The 21,883-nt window shown below is 43.7% G+C and overlaps 1 protein-coding gene across 2 annotated transcripts in view; it reads left to right on the forward strand.

Annotated features, from left to right (window-relative positions):
- Positions 1–21,883, forward strand: part of ARHGAP21 (Rho GTPase activating protein 21) — a 430,157-nt gene that overhangs the window by 362,607 nt on the left and 45,667 nt on the right. For both annotated transcript variants that reach the window (XM_086941663.1, XM_086941662.1), the window contains 3 exons: positions 238–528; positions 15,065–15,129; positions 15,202–15,350. In XM_086941663.1, coding sequence (XP_086797789.1) covers positions 238–528; positions 15,065–15,129; positions 15,202–15,350 — 505 coding nt within the window. The remainder of the gene's footprint in view (positions 1–237; positions 529–15,064; positions 15,130–15,201; positions 15,351–21,883) is intronic.

A 21,883-nucleotide genomic window follows, 5' to 3' on the forward strand; every position in this document is an offset into this window, starting at 1 on the left:
TAGTCAAACAAAAGTGCAAGAAAGTTACAGTTTTCCAGAGTTCGTTTTCCAAAAATGTGGAGTGATGTGTTGACTAGGGGAACACTCCTAGTAGTATACAATATTGTTGCTTGCTTCATGAAATTAGATTTTTCAGAGTTAAAACAGGTTTCCAGTCGTGTTTCACATGTAAGAGGGATTGGTTTGTCAGTGCAGATGTAGTTTTCTGAAACTCATAGGAGCTTTTTTGTTTTTCAGAGAGTTGGAGGTAGCATTCGGCCATGGAAGCAGATGTATGTGGTTCTTCGAGGTTCATCTTTGTACCTGCACAAGGATAAGAAAGAACAGTCGTTTTTCCCTAATTCCGAGGAGGAACAGCCAATAAGCATCAATTCTTGCTTGATAGACATTTCTTATAGTGAAACCAAACGAAAACATGTTTTTCGGCTTACCTTATCTGACTGCGAGTACCTTTTCCAGGCAGAAGATCGAGATAGCATGTTGGCATGGATTAAGGCAATACAAGACAACAGCAACCTAACTGAGGAGGTATTCATGTATTATGTACTTTGAAATATGTTTTCTTTAAAATGCAACTGACATTTGTTTTCGTTTTTTAATATTCAAGCAACTGACATCTGGTGTACAATTGTTAAAATATAAATCAATTTTGAAATCTTTTTTTAAAATGTATGTTTGCTCTGGCATCTAGTGCACTCAGTGTAAAGAGGTGTTCAACCCTGAATGTGACCGGTTCTAACTCTGTTTGGGTCTACTCCAGAACTCTTGTAAAAAATTATTATACACTATAACAATTTAAATTGATATGACAAATACATAAAATGCCTCAACTAGAAAGATAAAATATCTCGTACAGTACCAAATTGCAGTAGTGCATCGAAGTTTGCGCTTGCATGGCAGCCTTTAAAAATGCACCCACATTAAAAGACTTTTAATCTTTATGTAAAAGTAATAAGAATCTAAGAGCGGGTCTTCATTGATTTAGGCCATAACAGTACTGCTTTAAAAAGGGGTTGGCAGAAAGTGATGAAATGAAGCATAGTCAGTTTAGAAACATCGTCACACGGGCAAGATATGGAATCAAGATACTGTGTAAAGTACAGGGGAAAGCATAAAAGGTACTTACATTAACAGTGCCTGATCTAAAAAAAAAGAGTGAACGTTCCTGTCTGCTGCAAGCTGTCCACAAATAATTAGTGATGTCATCAGTGTCGTATAAGTCCAATTATCTTATGACCGTTGGACATGTCTGGAGACTCCTGAGCCACTGGGACTCCTCGAGCTGGAAACAAGCCTCTGTCCTGCTCCTTTTACTTAGTTAAACAAAGGGAAAGGGATCCCATAAAAAGATTCCATCCCTATAAGACTATAAACAATCTTAACATAAACAATCCAGGGGAATTGCAAACCTTTATCCAGGGAGAGCCAGTCCAGTATTATGTATCTCGTTAGAGCGGACTCCGGGTTTTCTCATATTGATAACCAGAGCAGGGCCGGCTGGACACGGATCAAGTCTTCCAGGTATCTCAGCCCCAGTTCTTTATGATTGATGTAATTGGCAGCAGAAATGGGAAGGGCCAGCAGTCTCCTTAGAAATATGTTTTCTTCTTGGTGGATTACCTTACAGATGAAAATTTCCCGTAACTCTGCACTGTAAATAGCAATTATAAATGTTTGGCCGTGAAACCAAGTATTGATTTTTTTTCAAGGTGCTGAAATCTTCTTGCTTTACAAACAATATTAGTCACCCATGCCACAACCTGCTTCCACCAGGCAGGGAAGCACATGAGGCATTAACTAATAAACATCTGTTCTTTCTTTTATGTAGTACTGGGTTGTAACCACTGTCGAGTAGATGCCGTATACAACAACAACAAAAATGATGTACCACGTAGCTTTCTTAACTATAATTTAATTTGTGGTAACTAGATCTAATTCATTAACCAATTATTTGCAAATCTTCAATAGGAAACTGTATAAAGTTTTTCAAATTCATATTTCATAACCAATATCAATTAGCTCTAGTTGCACTAATTGACCAACTTGGATTTGTTTTCAGTTTTAAAGAGTTAGACAACTAGTAACATAATTACATCATAAGAAGCAATATTATCATGGTTGAAAAAGAGGCACATTTCAGTCCATTCTAACCTTTCAATGAAAAAGTACTTTCAGCAGGCTATATAGATCCCAAATTCAAATAGCACAAGAAAAAAAGTGTTAATGTAAGAGCAGTAACTGATGCTGGTGATGGTGTGGGTACACACTGAAAGTTTGCCTGCAGGAAGTGACCTGATACTTAACACTGGATATGATTCTGGCTTTTACCATATAAGATTACACTTTTACACTAAGTCATATCAAATTAAAACCAAAGTTGGTACATTGCAATTACTCAAAAATGATGTCTAAAAAATTCAAAAATCTATGTTAATGTTCATATAGATAATATGCTTGACTTCAAAAATACTGAGTGCAGACTGACTGCATTTTGTAGCCTTAATATGGCAACTGAAGGCAGGTTAGCCATATTCTCATAAGAAAAAATTAACTTTATGGCAATCACTACCTATGTTTTCTCTTACTGAAGCTGAGCCACAGTGTCTCTCAAATCTCGCTTTGAATGCGTATGGCTAGATTGTTGATTTGAGATATCTAATGGATTGAGTTGTGATTTTCCTTTGTTTTTTGTACAATATAACAGCGGTCACTTGTAAGGATGTGCAATCTTTCTTCTTAGTATTACTTCAATATATCCTGCAGGTGCCTTTACGTTTGTCCTTGTGGACAAAATAATGCATTAAGATGATTATATTGTGGTTCTGCTGTTGTCAGAATTCCTTTACCTTCATTATATTTGTCCTGGAACTCACTCGAGCCATCTTACTGGTTATCTGGGTTTAACCCCCTTCCAGGCCTTAGCTGTCCATCGGTAGGTTGTTCTTGCCTGATGAAAAGTGTCAATTGCAGTTCTTCTTCCTGAGAATCATCTCCCCACTTATTAATTTGTCATTTCCACCATTAACTTGAACAGCTCTTCTGTATCGTAAGAGACTTTAGATTCTCAAAATTTGTAGGAGAGGGAGAATCCTCAAATATTTCAGAGGATGTTCATATTGATGATAGGAAGAATTTAAATGCTGCCTGTTTAGAGAGCCAGATACTTGGAAACATGGTAGTGCGAATGTTAATAGAAAGGATCTCTGCGAGCCTCACTTTCTTGTACATTTAGATGGATTTGCGTAAAAATTGCCAGTGGGGCAAATATTGGACAACAATGGCTGATATTTGTAGTCTATTTTTTCTAGGACACATGGTTCCTAAAGCCCATCCACATCTATGATGTATAGCTTGTACTATACTGGCAGTCAGGAAACCAAGAGAAAGACCATCTGATCGGCTAACAATATCGGTGCACATCACAAGGGTTAAAGAAATTGATTGTAATCATCAACATCAATTAATGATTTATAAGACAGGCAAGCAAATAATGGCCTTGTTTATAACCAAGGCTATAAATACATGACAGCATTCAATTTTTGGCATTCCTTGATGATAGGCTTTTCATGGTTGATAATCTCAGATGCAGCAGAAGAAAACCTGTCCTATTGACTGCTGGCGACTTAAACACTATCTCTGAACCCAGTGGTGATTACATATTGTTAAGTGAAGTAAGAAGACGAAGGATGGCTACAACTTCCCTGGCAGGGAAAAAGATAAACTATGATCTTATGTTTGTGGGGGGTGGGGGGGGGGGGGGGGGGGGGGGGGAGGGGGGGCAGCAGAGTCAGGCCGCTTCAGTAAAACTCACCCATGGTTTCTAAGCCTGTATGGGAGGTTCTGCATCCAATTCCCCTCAATACTACACTCATAAGAGAATTATTAAAAGTATAATTGAATATAATATATAAGCTAGATCAACCTATCTGAAGCATCATGATTCATATGAAAACTGAGACACAAATTAAGGTTAATCATGATCCTCTAATACTTTCTTTGCAGCAAACCATTTTTGTGATTTTACCAGTGCAAGCTAAAAGCTATACTAAGATGTATATTTCAGTAAGCTGAAGGACAATAAAGTGGGTCGAGGTAGAACAAATTTGCCCTCGATTGATGCTATGAATTCAGTTTTAGAATCTGAAAGCATTACTGTACTTAAGGCATACAAACGTTTACATATCAGAGAAATTTACCCCGTATGTTCCTGCCCGTACCCTTAGGTCGAGCGATCAGCTGCTCCTGCGAGTTCCTAGGATTAGAAAGGCAAGGCAGGGAGGCAAAGCCTTATCAGTGATTGGGCCTGTATTATGGAACAAGCTTCCACTTCTGCTGAGGCAGTGTTCGGACCATCTGACCTTTAGAAAAAGGCTGAAAACTTTCTTATTTCAAATTTGACACGGCTTTGAATTCTCCCACAAGGATCCTCTTTCTTTTATGATTGACTACCCCCCCTCCCCCTCCCCCTTTTCTATCTGTTACTGGCGTTTTTTGGGCGCAGAGATACTCCTTCGGGAGTGGATTCAAGCGCGATATAAACCCATAAATAAATAAAAATAAATAAATACAGCTTCATAAACACTGTTGCAGAACTGACAAAACAAGTCGATGTCAAGAAACCATCTGCTTGTATCCCTCATACTGGTTTGATAATGTTTTAAATTAGCCCACACTGTTTAGTGTCAATTGTTTAAACTCAAGAGGTATCAGTATAAAACACCACTGAAGGAAAAATAGGAAATGTGGGAGTGTAACAGATGGCAGGATCTTTTGGGAATAGTAAGATCCAAAAATGGCAGTATCTTCTGGCGCATTACATCCTGTCGCTGTCCAGGTCAGAACTACATATTGTAGAAGACCGCTGACATGAACACTTCTCATTACTCCACTCTGCAACAACTACTCGAACCGAGGGGTTACAGTTTTATTTTAGTAGCCACGTGCAACCACATGGAGTTAGAACACTTTACACAGAAAAACATTGCATTGGCTTCCGATTGAGGCCAGGATTTCTTTTAAGTCCCTATGTTTGATCTATGGGGCTTTGGCTACAAATAGATCTGGAGGCCTAAGGGACCTGTTGGTTCCAAATACCCCTTCCAGAACTCTGCACTCCGCCAATAAATCCTTGCTATCAGTCCCCCGTGTTCGTAGAGCCAAGTGGGGTGGCAGAGCCTTTTCAACTTTGGCTCCAAAGTTGTGGAATACTCTGCCGGCTGAGATTAAATCCCTTCCCTCAAAGCAAGCCTTTAGGAGGGCTCTCAAGACGTGGCTATTTGCCAAAGCCTACCCTTAGCTCTGGATTTGCCTTTTATGATTTCCTTTGGTTAGGCGCCTTGATGCCTTCGGGCTTAGTTGCGCGTTTATAAATTTCATTTCATTCATTCATTCATTCATTGAACGAAATTACACAGGCAATCAACAGGCAAAGCACCATGTTGGGATGAATATTACACCTGATTTGTATAGATCAAATCCTGTGTTATGGGAAATTATATTGTATTCTTGAGCAATGCTGTATTAAGCAGATCACCTATCTCCCCCACTTGGACTTGGTGCAGAAATAGTACCCCTGCATAAAAAAGTAGACAAATGATCCTGCTAATTGTCGCCCGGTAAGCCTCTTAAACAGTATTCAGATTCTTCTTATGCATCTTACTCCAAAGGATAGAAAACTGTGCTGAAAATAATAGGATACGGTCACATTGTTAGGCTTGCTGTAGGGAGACAACAAGTATAGTAGGTCAGCTATTCAGAATGTACTTACTCCTTCAAAAATATGTGGTAGTTTGGAAAGAACTACTTTGTCGCATTTGTAGACCTGCGCTTCCTCTTTGACAACATCTTTAGGAATCTTCATTGCCCATTCCTGCATACCAGCGCACTCTGTAGGGGCTTTTCCACATCTTGATTAGGCATCATGGTGGGAATTCTGCAAGAGAATTCTGAAGTCCCCCTGGTGAAACTATAGCCCCATTTCCTGTTAGCAAAGGTCTTAGCAAGGGCTGCTCATTTGCTCCTCTATTGTTCTCAATTATTAAATGAATAGTAGAAGCTGTGGAAGCATGACTGAATGATGCCTCAAAGTCAGGAGGATCTAAGGTTGCTATTCTTTTGTTTGCAAAAAAGGCCATTGGTCTCCCGGACACACTGGGCCTACAGAACGTACTGAACACGTTTGGCAAATTCTGCACAACAAATCGATTGGCCATCAATGCATTGCACAGGCCCAGAACAGACCCACGACTGAAGTAATCTTCTTGTATACTGTCTCCTCCCTTCTCTCTTCTATTCTCCTTCATTCCCCTTTCATCCACTCTTATTCTTCTAGCAAGACAGTGGAAAGGGGCACAGCCAAACATGTATACCACTTACCTGTATTCTTGGCAAGGACAGCCAATTTGGGCTTATACCCTGTAATGGTAAAGCAATGATAACTGTATGTATAACATTTAATAAAATACTTTGAAAAAAAATTAAGTTAATGATGTTCAGCCCTATAAAGGGACAAAGAACCATTTTAGGCTGGATAATTCAGGCTTTGAACAGGTGCAAGAGTTAAAGTACCCGGGATTACATTTCACACATAATGTAAACCGGAAATACATTTAATCAGGATAAGGGCGCTCCTTTTGTCTCCCCTGCTCTCGAAGGGTACAAGCTACAGGTCCAGAATGCTGAACTGTAGGGAGCCAAGATTTGAGGCTGCTCTAATTCTAACTTTGGAGATTTACTGAAGAAATCCGGGATCTGTGATTTAATTTGTAAATCCGATTCATTTTATCCAGAAAATCCACTTCAGCAACTTTGTCAGATTTGGCAGGTGTGTGCAAGGGAAGTAACCTTATATGCTTTAGAGCGAATATATTGCATTTCTGCAGGCCTAAAGCCAAAATCTCATCAATGGATCTTTGACAATCTGTTCTCCAGTAATACACCTCTGGGCCCAGACCAAATAAAGGACTACATTGAATCCTTTGAGAACTGTCATAGAAATAAATTACAAATGAAAGCCTCACTCAAGAAGAAAACTAGGTTGATGGGTATTGTTAAGCTCCTAATGTAGCTTAGGCAATGGTACAGACAAACATAAGGTAGTGATATTCCATCTCTGTGTCTCCATTCAGTACTTCAGCCAAGAGGGTGGAGGTGTCGCTTTAGCTTTACAGGTTCAGGGAGTATCCGCAGATGTATGGCTGTTGGAGGTATTTTGGTTTGGACACAATCTTCAAATCCTATTTTGCCTCTCACAAGAGGCTGTTGAATGGCGCTGCATCATGGCATGTGATTTATCGGTTCAAGTCTTCTGTGGTTGTCTATTTAAAGTCCTGCACAAAGGGAAAGTGAAAATGAACAAGTATCCTAATTTTGTTGCAGAAGTAGTGTCCACTGTCTGTCCATATGTCCCATTTTGGGGTTGATATTCTACTTTAAAAGCATGATGCGCAAGTTGCACACAGATTAGTTTGTGAACAAGGATGCCTTTTGAAATGCTAATTATGTACAGAGGTTGTATGACAAATTGCCCATTCGCAGAGGCTCTCAAAATTACCTGTCTAATGACGCTAAAGAATCCCCAGTCGAGGACCCTATTAGATTGACAGAAAATGCCACTGAAAAATAATTGTCTAAGGGCATCTTCTTTACTTCAGAGGAAGATAAACTTTGAAAAATTAGAAAGGTGGACGTTCCGCCTCACAAGAAAAGCAGCAAGGATCTAAAAGACTTCAGATGCTTTTGAAATTGAGTAGAAAAAGGGAGATCTTGAGATAGAGAGAGAGAGAATTTGATGAAAAAGAAGTCCTTTTTTGAGAAATCCATGGCTGCTCACAAACCACCAAAGCCAATGAATAAAGAGACCTACAGAAGGTAAACAAAGGGATGGAAGTGAATTGGTAGAAAGAACAATGCCTTAGTTTGACAAAGAAAAATAAGCCGGGAAGAAAATCCTTTGATACAGGAGCAGACCGGCCAAGAGGAGCTATTGTATGACATCCTGAAATAAGCAGAAGTATTATGGAAGAATGTTTGATGCCGACTCCCCACAGGAGGAGATTGACATGTGTACCTTGTGACGATTACTCCAGATGATGTGGCCATGTTTCATGGTGTGGTTAAGAGAGCAGGAGATGCCATAGGAGTAGCAATGGAGATTGAGCAGTAGGGCATATGTTTCGTACTTGAGAATTTAAGTCCTAGGCATAGGTAGAAAATGTATAGCATCAGAACAGAGAGGTGTTCTGTATACCTTTGATGTCTGTCAAACCATGTTTTTATACGAGGCGTCGGGATCCTAAATGTATTCGAGCACATGTAGCTCTTGATTCTCTTATAGTCTCCATGGCAAGGAAGAGAGAAGAATTCCTATCTACACTAGGTTTACTTTTAGATAAGGAGAGAAAGTGGCTGAAGGGCATAAGAAGGAAACTGGAGAGGGCAGCAGCCACGCTGTAGCCCACAGCTAACTCCAATGAGCTGATATGCAAACCAGCAGTGGGATGAAATGAAGAACATTATAACATTCCAGAAAAGGTTAAAAAGAGGCCTAAATCTGTTGTCAAAGACAGACAATATTCCCTTAAGTCTGCATTACACTCAGTTGGCACAACTTGTAGACTACTTTCATCAGGGACAGTACTACATAGATATGCTATGCGGCACATTACTGGTTTCAAACGATCCTCAGACATTCCTTTTACTGATAACCACTTGTTAATTCTTGTGGTACATCAGTCCCAAAGACACATGAAGGCCAACATTAAGGCCATGGGAGCTTTACAGATTATTTAAGGAAGTACATATAAAAGAAAAAGTGGACGTTCAGGTAAGTGGTTGAGATAGACCTAGGTCACTGCTGGAGACAGTCAAAAACTTAAATTATCTATAAGTCAAGACAATTTTCAAGCAGTAAAAGCCTTCCAAAATCCTACCCTCAACAGAAATGTGCAGATCTTGACAGACTCCATAGTTGCAGTGTTTTATCTAAACATACAGGGAGGCTTGGTATCTTACCCACTTTCACAACTAACTTAGTGGTTAAAAATGTTCAAGCGGATGAACTAAGGCACTAAGCAAACCAGTGGGCACATTTCGCAGGTAAGAAGTAAAGCAGTCTATTTTGGACAGTTTGTCCCTACAGTGGGGTAGACCTCCCATATTTCTCCAGTGTTGAATCTTTTACATGTTCACATGCTTGCACCATTCCCCATCATCAGGCTGGGATCCCTGGTAAACCTAATAGGAGTAAACAGTGTTCAAAGGGCCAAACCAATCTTCAGCCAGTGAGGTGAAAGTACTGAGCTCTCCTACTCCCCCAAAGGCCACCATAGCTCAGTTTTCTTCTACACATTGTGTGCGAAGGAGATCCAGATTGTTCAGCTCGAACCTGTGTTTGGCCTTAAAATAGTTACTGCTCAAACCTACTTCATTCTCCCTGGACTTCCACCAGCCCTATGTTCAGCTTTTCATCACACTATAAGTTGTATTTATGGAAATTAGGTAATCTTCACTGGCCCGAGGGATCACTAACTGTGTCCCCATGTTTGAGGAGAGGAGGTCTGTGTCTAAGCCTTGCACTGCCCAAAAGAGGGTTTACTCTTATGATCCTCGTTTACTCTTTTGATCCTTATGACCAGTGTGGCTGTCTCCTTCCTGCTCATATAGCCTCTGTATGTAATATTTGTAAGACATTTCCCTCAAAAATTCTTGAAGATGGGGAGGGGAGATTGGTAATTTAGTTGATGAAAAGAAAGAAAATTCTGCCTTATAAAGGGGTTGCCTTCTTATCAGGTAATGAGTCTGTAAAGTGGCCCACCAGGCACCTTTGTGATAATGGTGCACAAATGAAAGCATCTAGCACTTCCTGAGTTGGAGCAGACTAGGGAAGCACCTGCAGCCTCCTCCTCCAAGAAAGTCTGGGTGTTCCTCAAAGACATTAAAAAAAAGGGCAAGGGTTATATACCGGCAAATAATTTTTGTTAAATCAGCTCTCCAGAAGCCCTGTCAGATTTACCTCTCTCACTGTCAACGCTGAACTCTCCCTAATTGACGAAGACTCCACTGTCGATGACAAGGGGAAGCGTTTCTGCATGTGGTGTAAAAGCAGGGCTATAAACCTGGTCTCCATGCAGCCTCACCACATCTCTCCATACCTACTGCTCCTGGCTAGAAGTGGTCTTAGGCACTCTTCAGTAAGAGCCTATAAAGCTGCAGTTTCAAGGTGATAGAGGACAGTTGATCACCTTTGTTCTCACAGATCATTGTAAAACTGTGAAAGGGCTTTTTGATGCTTTTCTTCAAAAGACTCCTTACTGTGCCTTGGCAGCTGCACACAGTATTAAACCAACCCATGCCTTCTCTTTTTAAACTGATCCACACAGCTCATTTAAAGTTTATTTCCTGAAGGACTGCTCTTTTGGTAGCCCTCTTGTCCCCAAGGAGAGTTGCACTTGTTTACAATAAGAGCCCTTCCTCAAATTTGGTACAGTCCAGGTCACACTTTGAACTAACCCAACGTTTATGCTATATAAAGCCTGTTATCCTGCACTTGCTTTACTTATTCCAATGGTTGTCAGAAAAATCCCTGCATTCGCTGCATGTTTGCAGGTGCATCAGATTTTGCATGGACTAAAAGAAATTAACACATCTCTGACCAGCTGTTTGTATCCTTTGGCCATTCAAGTATAGGATAACTCCAATCTAAACAGGCAATAGGATGTTGGGTCTCAGCCTGCATCACATCCTTCCAGAGCAAAGTGAAGCATCTGCAAAATGTGAACGTAGCAGATGACTCTGCAGTGATAAAGGCAGTCCTTCATAACTTTTCACTAAGGGTGAGCCTGGTTCCCACTTTGATGTAATGTGATGTACTGCATGCCATTCTTATTAAAGCACGTAAATATACGAAAGACACAATGCTGAAGAAAAAAAATAGGTACTTACCTGTAACTCATAGGTATCTTTTATTTATTCACATGCAACACTCCCTCCCTCCCTGGTCCGAGGTTCAGTTTCTATTATATTCTCTTCTCACAGTCATGCGGTGAAATCTGAGCCATGGTGGCTTTTAAAGGGGAGTAGGAGAGCTAGCTCTTTCATCTCATTGGCTGAAGTTTGGGTTGTTTCAAAAGATGTATATGGGTTACTAAGCACTATTGTTGAGGCCTATACCATTTTAACACAGTTTACTGCAATTTAAGTTTACCGGGGATTCCCAGTCTGATAGGGAATGACAAGCATGAAAATATATGAAATATTTTACACTGGAGAATTAAGCTATTCTTTTCATCTGTTTGCGGACACACAACAAAAAGTCAAACCTTTGCATACAGGCATTGTTATCCTCTGTCAGAAGGAAATTAACTGTTGGCTGGTATGCCTTTTTACCAATCCTGATGATTCACATAATCAAAAAATTCAAAGTATACTAATGACACTGATTTTAGTGACACTAAGTGGCCACATGAGATATGATACTTGTCATATGAGGCAGTGTAATCTGGATCCCAATTACACAATGACACACTGGCATTGGGGGCTGGGATGTATTTATCTTATCCCAGCCTCAAAGAAATGCACTTTGCAGCTTTACTGCTGAAATTGCTTTATTCAGTAATTTAGATCTTCCTGAAAAAAATCTAACCATCATAAAAAAGGCACATAGACCTTCAACAGAAAGTATAGAGTTCTAATATGGACCAGATTCACTAAAGGGCGTGCAGACAACGAATTCCAACAATGTCTAACAGATGAAACTGTAATAGTGAGATATATTTTAAATATTTAACGTACTGTAAACTTGGCTATGCCTCTTCAGGACTACAATCTGACCATATCTGTTTAGACTAGGGGAATAAATAGGAAGCATGGCTTTTGTAGCCCTGTAATCCAGAGTTCCTGTAGGGAGCGGACATGTATCCTCCACATGCAGCTCGCCACCACAATTGGCTTTAGTAGTACTCTTGAAACCACACTCCGAGCTTAGGTTTAATACTTTATTATAATATCTCCCTCTAAAGACAGTAATTTAATTTTGCTATCACTGCTATAAGAATTCAAGTGAGATACTGGCTCTCACAGTGCAGGAACTATACTTGACTATTTTAAGACCAGGTTATTATAGGTGCAGAAGCAAAATTTCTGCTTGAGGTGGTCTCGCAGTTTTTCATACCAATTGAACAATAAATCTGCCATCTGTCTTTCAGAAACCAACCCGTGCAGCAAAGAAAGTATTACACTAGATGTAAGAATAATGGTGATGTACTAAATACTATAACAAGCATTGGCATAGCCTATAGGTTTCGCCTTTGTGACCTTATAAGTGTTTCGCCATGCAACAGTTGATGTTGTTGTACCAAGGATATTGTGCTGCATAACTAAATACTTATAAGGTCCCAAAAGCGGGACCTATTGGCTATGCCAATGCTTGTTTTTATTTGTGGTAGACTATGCAATGAGATAATATCAACTATTTCTGTCACTGCATGACACATTATGGACTCTTCTTTCCAGGAAAGCCTGTCTGTAAACAACAACACGCGGTGCACCTTAACATTTATTTTGAATGTATTTGCACATTATGCATGAGGAACGATGTCTTTACAAATGGCAGTCCTGCAATAATTCCAAGCAGCCGTTTCAGTAGACTGGTGCCTTGCCAGATGTATTCAGGACATTAATCCTAAATGTAGCTATTTTCATCGAGGGCTTGAGAGAGAGGAAAGGTGATCTTGCCTTCTCGGCTTGTCACATTTCTGGACCTGTGGTAAATCCATACATCCAGATTTTCAATTTAATGCTCGGTAATGGCCCGTACTGGGTCTGGCATGCCTGGAACCAAACAGCAGCAGGTTTAGCAACCCGGTGATAAATCTATTTAGCGGTTGATATTCCGGCAATTAACCCCTTGGCGGGGAAAGGGGAAAAAGAACCACACGAGGCAGCTTTAAATAACCTTTCATCGCCGAGCTCTGGGAATCGCTGCAGCTTGGGCGGCGGGCGGGATGCCGTTCGGGTCATTGGTGCATGGAAGTCTACAGAGCGAGGCTGGAGTTTGTGTGTACTTTGCACTGCAAAGCTTATACTTTCTAAAATACCCCTTACAACATAAATTACGGGACAAGGGTAAGGTAAAATGGATTGCAGTCTCTATTTTAACAGGTTAAATGTTCAACACTATTAATTTTTACATTTGGATGACATGATTCTGAAAATAGCCATTTAGCCTTTACGGTTGTTTACTTTAGAGTTAAAAAAAAAATAACAGGCCAAAAATCCTTAAACGTACAATAGCACTTATTCTGTACTCTTTCTCGATGACATTGACATAGCTGGCAAGTGGCCCCATGTGTGACACCTTCAGCCTGCCCTGGCTCGTGACCCAGTAGTATTATGGATTATGGAATAGATACCTCTATTGAATTAAAAGGGCCAACAGCAAAGTGCAGTTGGCTAAAATGCAGGTCTGGCTAAAGTGGCTAATGTGTAATGTGGCCACTCTGAAACTGTACGTCGATCTATTTTTCGGGCAATTGCCATGCAGCTGAGCACTTCCTAAAATTACGTATGCATTGTACGTTGACATGTGACTCCTTTTTTTGGAGAGCGCATTGCACTGTGGGACTTGTAGTTTCATTTTTAACATTGAAAGTATATGCTAAAAAATTTCAGCATGTAATTTGCAATTGGTTCAAAAGCTTGATCTTAACCATAAATGTGCCCACAAAAGCTGCTGATGTAACACACTGGAATCCGTTAATTTGTTCTTATTTGTAGTTGAAAAAAGCTGTTGACTGAAAAAACAAAATAAAAAAGCATGATTATGAAGGTGTCGATCAGAAGGCACTTGACTGCTCTAGTTGTTTGAACAGAGCACAGCTTTATTTGGCTGTTAGTTTACAGTGAGGAACAGAAAGGAAGTCAAAACAAGTATTGGCTGCGCAGCCGTAAAAGTAACGCGGCTGTGAAATCGAAAGTGATCGCGAGGACGCAGTCTGTGGTAGGGGAGGGGCGAAGCAAGGCGCGCTGTAAGGGTGCAGAGAGGCAGAGCGAGGCGCGCGCGCGGGAGAGCGAGAGGAAAGTCAAATGACTCCTCTGCTCGTGCCTGTGCGCATAACCGCATGCAGAAGGCCACACAAAGAGCTGTGGTAGGACTTTTAAAAGCCCTAACTAAATGTCTCACAGAGCAGCGCATGCGCTGGCTCAGGCGAGACCTAAAAAATACAGTTTATAAGGAATTTAAAACTCCTTACTGCACACGCATCACGAATGTTAGGTACTGTTTGTTATTAAGGGTACCATTCTGGATGGATAGTACAGATCATCAAATTCTGCTGTAAGCAAATAAAACCCTTGAGGTGAAACTAGTACATTCTATTAGAAAGAAAGGAGTAACATTAACTGTCATGTCTGATGTGTCTTTACAGTACATATGCATGGCTGCAACATGGCCATCTAAACATACATTCACTAAACACTATTGTATAGATAGACATGCATAGAAACAACCCTGGGACAGTCTGTGCTAAGAAATGTGTACCAGCCCCCCTCCACACCTCCCTACTCTGGAGGAAAATACCACTCAGCAATCAATGGATGACTTATAAATCTAGAAAAGATTTCCCGCTCCAAAAAACTGTTACCTGCAAGAACGGTTTTGCAACTTGAAGAAATTTTAGTTTCATGTGTGACCCTTGCATCTCCACAGTGAAGGTAGAAAGTGAAAAAAAGACTAAAATGGATTACATGTTTAGGGACATTGTGGGCTTACGGTTGCCATCATGTTGAGTCACACAACCTCCACCTATGTCAATGCCCATTCTGGGGAAAAAGTTTGAGAAAAAAACACTTTCCGACTTTACTATCAGATGGCGGGATAAAGCCCAGCATGTGAATCTAGCAAAGCACCAAGTTGCAAATCCATTCTTGCAAACAAGCATCTGGTTAGTTTGTTTGTCTAACAGTCATTGAGCCTCTAAACTCTGCTTTGAGTAAAGCTGCACAAAGTTAACTTTGTGTGCAATTTGTAGACCTCATTACATCCATTAACAAAAGCATTTTATTACAGGAGACAGCTGCCAGTAGCCGGGATCTTATTAGTCGGAAGATTAAGGAATACAGCACAATGATGAGGTAAATTTATTTAAAGAAGCATATTTTTAGAACTCAACATGTTTGGGTTTCTAAACTAGTATTTTGTTTCAGTTCTTCCAGCACCAAAAATGAGCCTTCGCCTAAAACACCTCGCCAGAGTCTCAGCATCCGTCAGACATTACTTGGTTCTAAAACGGAACAGAAACTCCAGAGTCCACACTCTCCAAAGCAGGAGCCTGACCGGAAACTTTTGATCAAAGGTTAATTTAACATACACATTTTAATTAAACCTGGAATGATGGATCTTGTGATAGTGTCACTTTTAAAGAATTTCTGTGTATAAAACTGATAAAATAGCATAATATATATAATTTGTTTATGAATAATTCATTTTTCACATGCCACTGTCTGTCTGCGGAAGGGCAATATTTAATTTTATGTGTCTCTTGGTTTGTATAGTGGTTGATTCTTGTCAATAACTATCATGTTGCATGTTTGTTACTACTTTTTATGGTTTAAATCTCTTTATTGATATTCAACAAACAAGAGAAAGAAGGTAGGCACTCGGCTCCATTAATAGTACGCATAAGTGACCCTCAGGTCCCGATACGTAGTGTTACCAAGGTAAAAAGCATGGAGCGGGCCCTCAAACAAATAAATTATGTAACGCCCCAAGACAAGAGAATCTTACCCCCCTCCCACCCTGTCCTCAAAACCCTGCGCTTGTGGCCTGACTGTGGGGTGCAGTGCCCAGTGCCGGACTTGTAAGTATGGCAATCGCTCTTGCTCTGAGAAGACATAGATGTCCCTAAAGCGCAGAAAAGGAAGAACGCCATCCAAATCAAAGAGGTGTCCCAGTGATATGCAGGAGGAGGAACGCCATGATTTAAAGGCGGAAGCCTCCGTGCCGGGGTGGAACTCCGGATTATCGAATAAGGAAGTGAGGAGCGATGGAAATGTGGTGAGCTGTTTAGATGTGTTCGTATGGTCCCAAGGGTCCAGGACTGTGCTTGTGATGTATGAAGCGTAGAGGTTTGGGGGGTCTGTTGTCTGCTGAGGAAGGGCACTCCCTGTAGTGGCCGGCCTGCTACTGCCTGATCTTGGAATAGCCAATGTTTACTAGACTCCAGGCGTTGCCACTCCATTAAGTACCTAAGCTGGGTTGCGTACTAGTAGAGTTGGATGTCGGGAACTGCCACCCTCGTTTCTCCGGCGGCAGAGCTACTACCTGATGGCAGAATCACGGCTTGCGGCCATGCCAAATAAAGCGTGATAAGCCTGCCTGTGTTCGCTGGAGCCAGCCCTGTGGGGGTCCAAGGGGAAGAGTTTGGAAGAGGTATAGGATCTGGGGGAGGACAGTCATCTTCACAGCTGCGATCCGGCCCAGCCAGGACATAGTGCAGTGTTGCCAACTATTGAGAACTGCACTGACATGTTTCTGAAGGTTAGAGTAGTTAATCTCAGCCGTGACTGGGATGGTGGATGCCAGCTGTATCCCTAAGTAGGGTACCGCCGTCGATGCCCAGAGCAGCTGGTGCTCCTCTTGTTGACGGGCAAGAGTATGTGACAATAGGGAGATGTCTAAGGCTATGGACTTGTCCATGTTGATCTTAAAGCCTGATCCCAGAACAAAGCTATGTAGTTCAACAAACAGGACGCGCATTGCCAGGATTGGGTCAGAGAGAGAAAGGAGAATATCGTCTGCGTAAAGGCTAATGGTGTGGATATCCCCCCAAACTTAATCCCTGTTATCAGGGTATGTTGCTGTATTCTGAGTGCTAACGGTTCCATATATAGCGCAAAGAGGAGAGGCGATAATGGGCACCCCTGTCTCGTACCTCTCCCAATAGGGAACTGAGAGGCTGTGTGACCTTTCACCCGGACTGTTGCCCAGGGGGACCGGTAGCAATTCAGGATCCTAGTCCGTAGTTTCTCGCCGAACCCAGCCGCCACAAAGACCATCTCAAGATAAGGCCAGTGCACTCTATCGAATGCCTTCTCCGAATCGATAGCCAGGAGCATATATTCACCCTGGGTGCGGGATGCCTTTTCAATCAGGTAGAGAATGCGTTTAGTGTTGTCACTAGTCTGCCGTTGTGGGATAAAGCCTGCTTGGTCAGGCTCGACGAGTTGGGCCATGTACGGCGCAAGGCGAGCGGCTATAATGCTAGTGTATAGTTTGATGTCTATATTTAGAAGGGAAATTGGCCGGTAGGACCCGCAGACCTTTGCATCTTTCCCTGGCTTTAGGGATAACCCCTACCACTGCCTCCAGCATGTCTCTAAGAATGGCCCCCTCCCGATCGAAAGTATTAAATCGAGTCGCTAACGTCGGCGCTATCTGATTACAAAACGTTTTACAAAAGGCGGCTGAATAGCCATCTAGGCCCGGCGATTTGCCTAGTTTAAGGCGGGAGATTGCGGAGATGTTCTCTTTCTTCTGAATCGCTCTATCGAGATGTTCAGCCTGGGCCTGCGTCAGCGAGGGCATATGGGTGTTAGCTATGTATTCGGCACTGGCTTGGTTATCTAAAGAATCCCCAGTATAGAGATTTGCGTAAAAACCCCGAAACGTCTCTGCTATGATCTCTTCTGTAGCCAACTCCCCTCCCAATGTTCGGATCTCGTGGACTCCCTGTCGCTTCCTAGTTTCCCGCAGCTTGTTTGCTAACAAGCGGCCACATCTATCCCCTCCCACATAGTAGGAATGACGGAGCAGCTTACTCTCCTTTGTCTTGGTCAATGGCAGCTAGGTGTTTACGTTCGGTGCATAGTTGCCGCAAAGCCAGAGAGGCGCCAGTATGTTGGTGCATCTGCTCCAGTTCGGAAACTCTGTGTGAGCTCAGCTCTCTTGCGTTCCCTCTCCGCGTTATCAGCCACGGATATAGCAATAAACACTCCTCGTAAAACTGCCTTCAATGCTCCCCACTGTGTAGCCAATGAAGTGTCTGTGTTAGCATTGTGGTCAAAGAAATCCATGATAGCTGTCCGGATTTGTTCCACCACAGAGGTGCGCTGAAATAACGTGTCCCGCAGGCGCCAGTGTCGCTGAGGCTGCACCGGTGCTGGCAGGAGAAAGGACGCCACAACGGGTGAGTGACCTGAGAGAGCAGCTGTAAGGATTTCAGTGTCATGCACATGGACCTAAGTGAGGAGGAGCAGAGAAAATAATCCAATCGTGCATAGGTTTTGTGAGCCTCAGAGTAGAAAATGTAGCTATGGGTCCGGGGGTGAAGATGGCGCCAAAGATCAGGCAGTCCCAGCACCTCAAGATGGGCCTGTCCCCGGGACTGGAGTACCCCAGCCTAGTGTGTCCTCTGACAGGATCGGTCCATCTCATTGTCGAATACAATATTGAGGTCCCCTACCAACAGCAGGTGGCGGTCTGCAGTAGCAGCGGCCTCCTGGAGAGCTCGATGGAGGAAGGCGAGCTGCCCATCTTTAGGTGCGTATATAGACCCCACCACAAATGACATTCCACCCTGAGAAAGTTGATAGGTAAGGAGACGGCCTTTAATCTCCGCTTCCTTTTGAAGGACCCGACCCTGAAAAGAACAGGAGATCAGTATGGCCACCCCAGCTGTTTTAGAGGTGTTGGAGGAAAAGAATTGTGTCTGAAAGGCCTGGGACTTTAGCCTTTGATGGTCTTTGGATAGGAGGTGCGTCTCCTGCAACAAACAGATGTCCGCTTTGGACTGCTCAAGATAGTTGAGGATCGCCCTACGTTTGACAGGGTTGTTCAGACCTCGCACGTTCAGTGTAAGGATTTTGAGAAGGGCGAGCGTCATCTAAGGAAGGGATAGTGAATGGAGCGCTGTAGAGGATGTGACCCATAAAGAGGAGCAAACGGAAGTAAGGCCTCAATGATACATCTACATTGGAGGAGAGCAAAACTAATAACTAAAGAAAAAGGTGGACATGGGAACCCCTGCCCCAAACCAAAACCCCAGGAGAGACATGGTCTCAGTAAAATTGCAACAACAACCAAGGAAGGAAAAACAGTGGGAAAAGGATATGTCCAAGAAGAATGTCCGCTATCCCGGAAAGACCAGGAGGTCGTCGTAGTGGGCTTGCAGTGTGACCAGCCGAAGGGGGTCCTGTCTCCCCCTGCTGTCCGCCTCTAGTCAAGGGGCCAATCTCGAGTTTGCTAGATAGCAGTTCATCCTTCAGCCTCTTGGTCCACCTCAGCCAGGGGCTCCGCAGCGGAAGCTAGGGCCTCCTGTTGATGCTTGGCAATGACCGCCTTGTCTGACTTCCGAAACCGTCTGCGTCGCCTCTGGCGCTGCCACCCTGAGGGTGTGATCTCGGGTCCCGAAGTCCCCCTCTGGGCATCCTCGTACACACTTGGAAGTGCTCGGCCCAGCAGCCGACATGAGTCTGAGAGTGTGCATCTGGTGCAGTTTACCGTTGAAGCTAAATATAAGCCTGAACGGGAGTCCCCACGCGTATTGGATACCTTGCTGCCACAAATTTTCAGTGACCGGGTGAAATTGGAACGACGCTGCAGTGTAATGAGAGCCAGATCTTGGTAGAGCACTGGAGTCTGTCCCTTGTAGGAGATAGGGTGGAGAGATCTCGCTTTTACGGTGTGCCCTATCTAGTACAATGACCATGTCCTCCGGGGCTGCCAGGATATGGCGGAAGAGGCCCTCCGTGAACGCAAAGAGGTCTGCAGTGTCGTCTGTGGCCTTAACTCCCTGAATTCCTATGTTATGCCTGCGTGACCTGTTCTCCAGGTCTTGGAGGTGTACTTGGGTGTCCAGGTGTTGGTCTTGGAGGCGGATTATTTCTTTCTGCAACATGACGACTTCGTCCGTGGTTGCGTCACTCCCGTCCTCCAATGTCTCCCACTCCGTCCACATCCCTCCGAATCTCCTTAATTTCAGCCACTAGTTCAGTTTTAACAGTCTGTATGTCCGAACATAGGTTTTTGAAGAGTGACTCCATAAAGTCCTTGGTTATGGGCTCTTCGCTCACGGTTGGAGTTGTTTGCGGGGTCGCCATTTTAGGTGTGGTCGCCGACCCACCAAGGCTGGGGAGAGCTCTGCCAAAGATGTCTGTTTGGGTTTTTGTCTTCCGTGTCCTGGATGTTGACATACTCAGGGGCGCAGTTATGCGTGGAAACCGCCGGCCGGGGCTCCACACCCGTCAATGCTGTCAAACCGTCTGTCTGTGGATGTGGGGTCTGGCTGCTCAACAGTGTGATCCCCCCTAGCGAGTCTCGTCCTGTAGCCTGCGGAGAACTGCCACGTCCCAGGGGCGCCTGCAAGGGTGCACCAGCCACTCAACAGCTGCATGGTCGCCTCCAATCAGCAAGAGTTAGTGCCGCCCACCCTGAACTCTGGTCTCTCTCAGGCTGCCTCAGCGGAGGGGGCCCCAGCAGGGCGATTCACCACCACCCCCAAGCAGCTCCGCTGCATCAAACCACTGCCATCCCGACTGCGGCCCCCACGTCCTGTGCCTGCACTCCCCAGCGGGGCGGTGCCAATGCGTCTCTCTGCAATAAAAGATGGCGGCTCAGGGTCTGTCATGTTAACAAGGCATGGATGCAGCGGGATGGGTGGCGGAGACACTCCCACAAGCTGTAGCGGTTCTTTCCAGTGCCGTCCGCAGTGCTAAATGCGGCTGTAGTTTTGCGCCCCCTCGTCAGCCAGCTCCAAGACAGTCTCGCCCCGCAAGCCCGTGGCCTTCCACCTCCAATGTCTCGCTCCCTTGGCACCGGTGGCCCTCCGCTTATCGAGCCTTCCCCCTCTTACCTCCTGGCACAGGGGGCTTCTAATAGTCAGTGGGCCAGCCCCGGGCAGAGCTCACGGTCCGGGCCATGCGCTCCAGGTGCTCCGCCGCGGACATGGCAATCTCGCTCTGCTTCTACATGGTCCTGCGCTGACTCGTCCTCCAAACAGCGGCAGGACGAGGCTCCGGGCGGTCGATGCGTCCCCCAGCAGCCGATGGCGTATGGCCTCCAGGCCAACCAGACCGCTCCAGGCGAAGCTGGCCTCGGCGATCCTCAGCCGGGACCGCCCCTAAATTGAGTCCGCAATGTGTCACCCGGGCTGCAGGCCGCACCCTTCATCCAACGCTATTTGCAGCTCTTCGGGGCAGCCCACTTCTTTTGCTGACCCCAGGGGTGTCACGACGTGCCCAGCCGGTTATTGGACACCACTCGGCTCCGGCAAATGCTAAACAAAGCTGTGTATGGTGGACGGCGAGCAGGAGCACAGAGAAAGACGTCCTAGCTCGCCGCCATCTTGGCCACGCCCCTGTTACTACTTTTTGAAGCAGGAACTACTAGCTTGTTGTTTTGAGTTGCCCTCACAAGTATTCATCAAATCTTTAAGGATGACAATGTAAACTGAATATCTTCCTATGTATCCAAATTTATCATGGCTAATTACATACTAAACGTTTGTGAAAGGAGCTTAAAAACACATAATCGTGATTAGATAAGCAAGGCATTGTCACAGAGAAGAAAGTGTATCCGGTCCATTTAGCTACCCAGTCTCCTCTACCGTCCTAGCGAACAGAGTGAGTTAAAAACGTGTTCGTCCTTTTCAGTCTTGAGTAAGCCTTCTGAACACTGCTCTTCCCTTTTTTTCCCTAAAAACTATTTTTTGGCCTTACTGTAGTATTAGATTCTAAAGTAAACATTTGATGTTTTCTTCTGTCCTTGACCTTTTCTTTATTTTAACCTTTACCGTAGAAAATGTGTTTTGTTCCTCTGTTTCTTTCTTCATTGTCACAGCATACTTTAACTCTTAAGTGTCCATCCTTTGGGAAGATAAAGTAAGATTCC

Source organism: Lissotriton vulgaris, chromosome 10, assembly GCF_964263255.1.
Source record: "Lissotriton vulgaris chromosome 10, aLisVul1.2, whole genome shotgun sequence".
Classification (NCBI taxonomy): Eukaryota; Metazoa; Chordata; class Amphibia; order Caudata; family Salamandridae; genus Lissotriton; species Lissotriton vulgaris.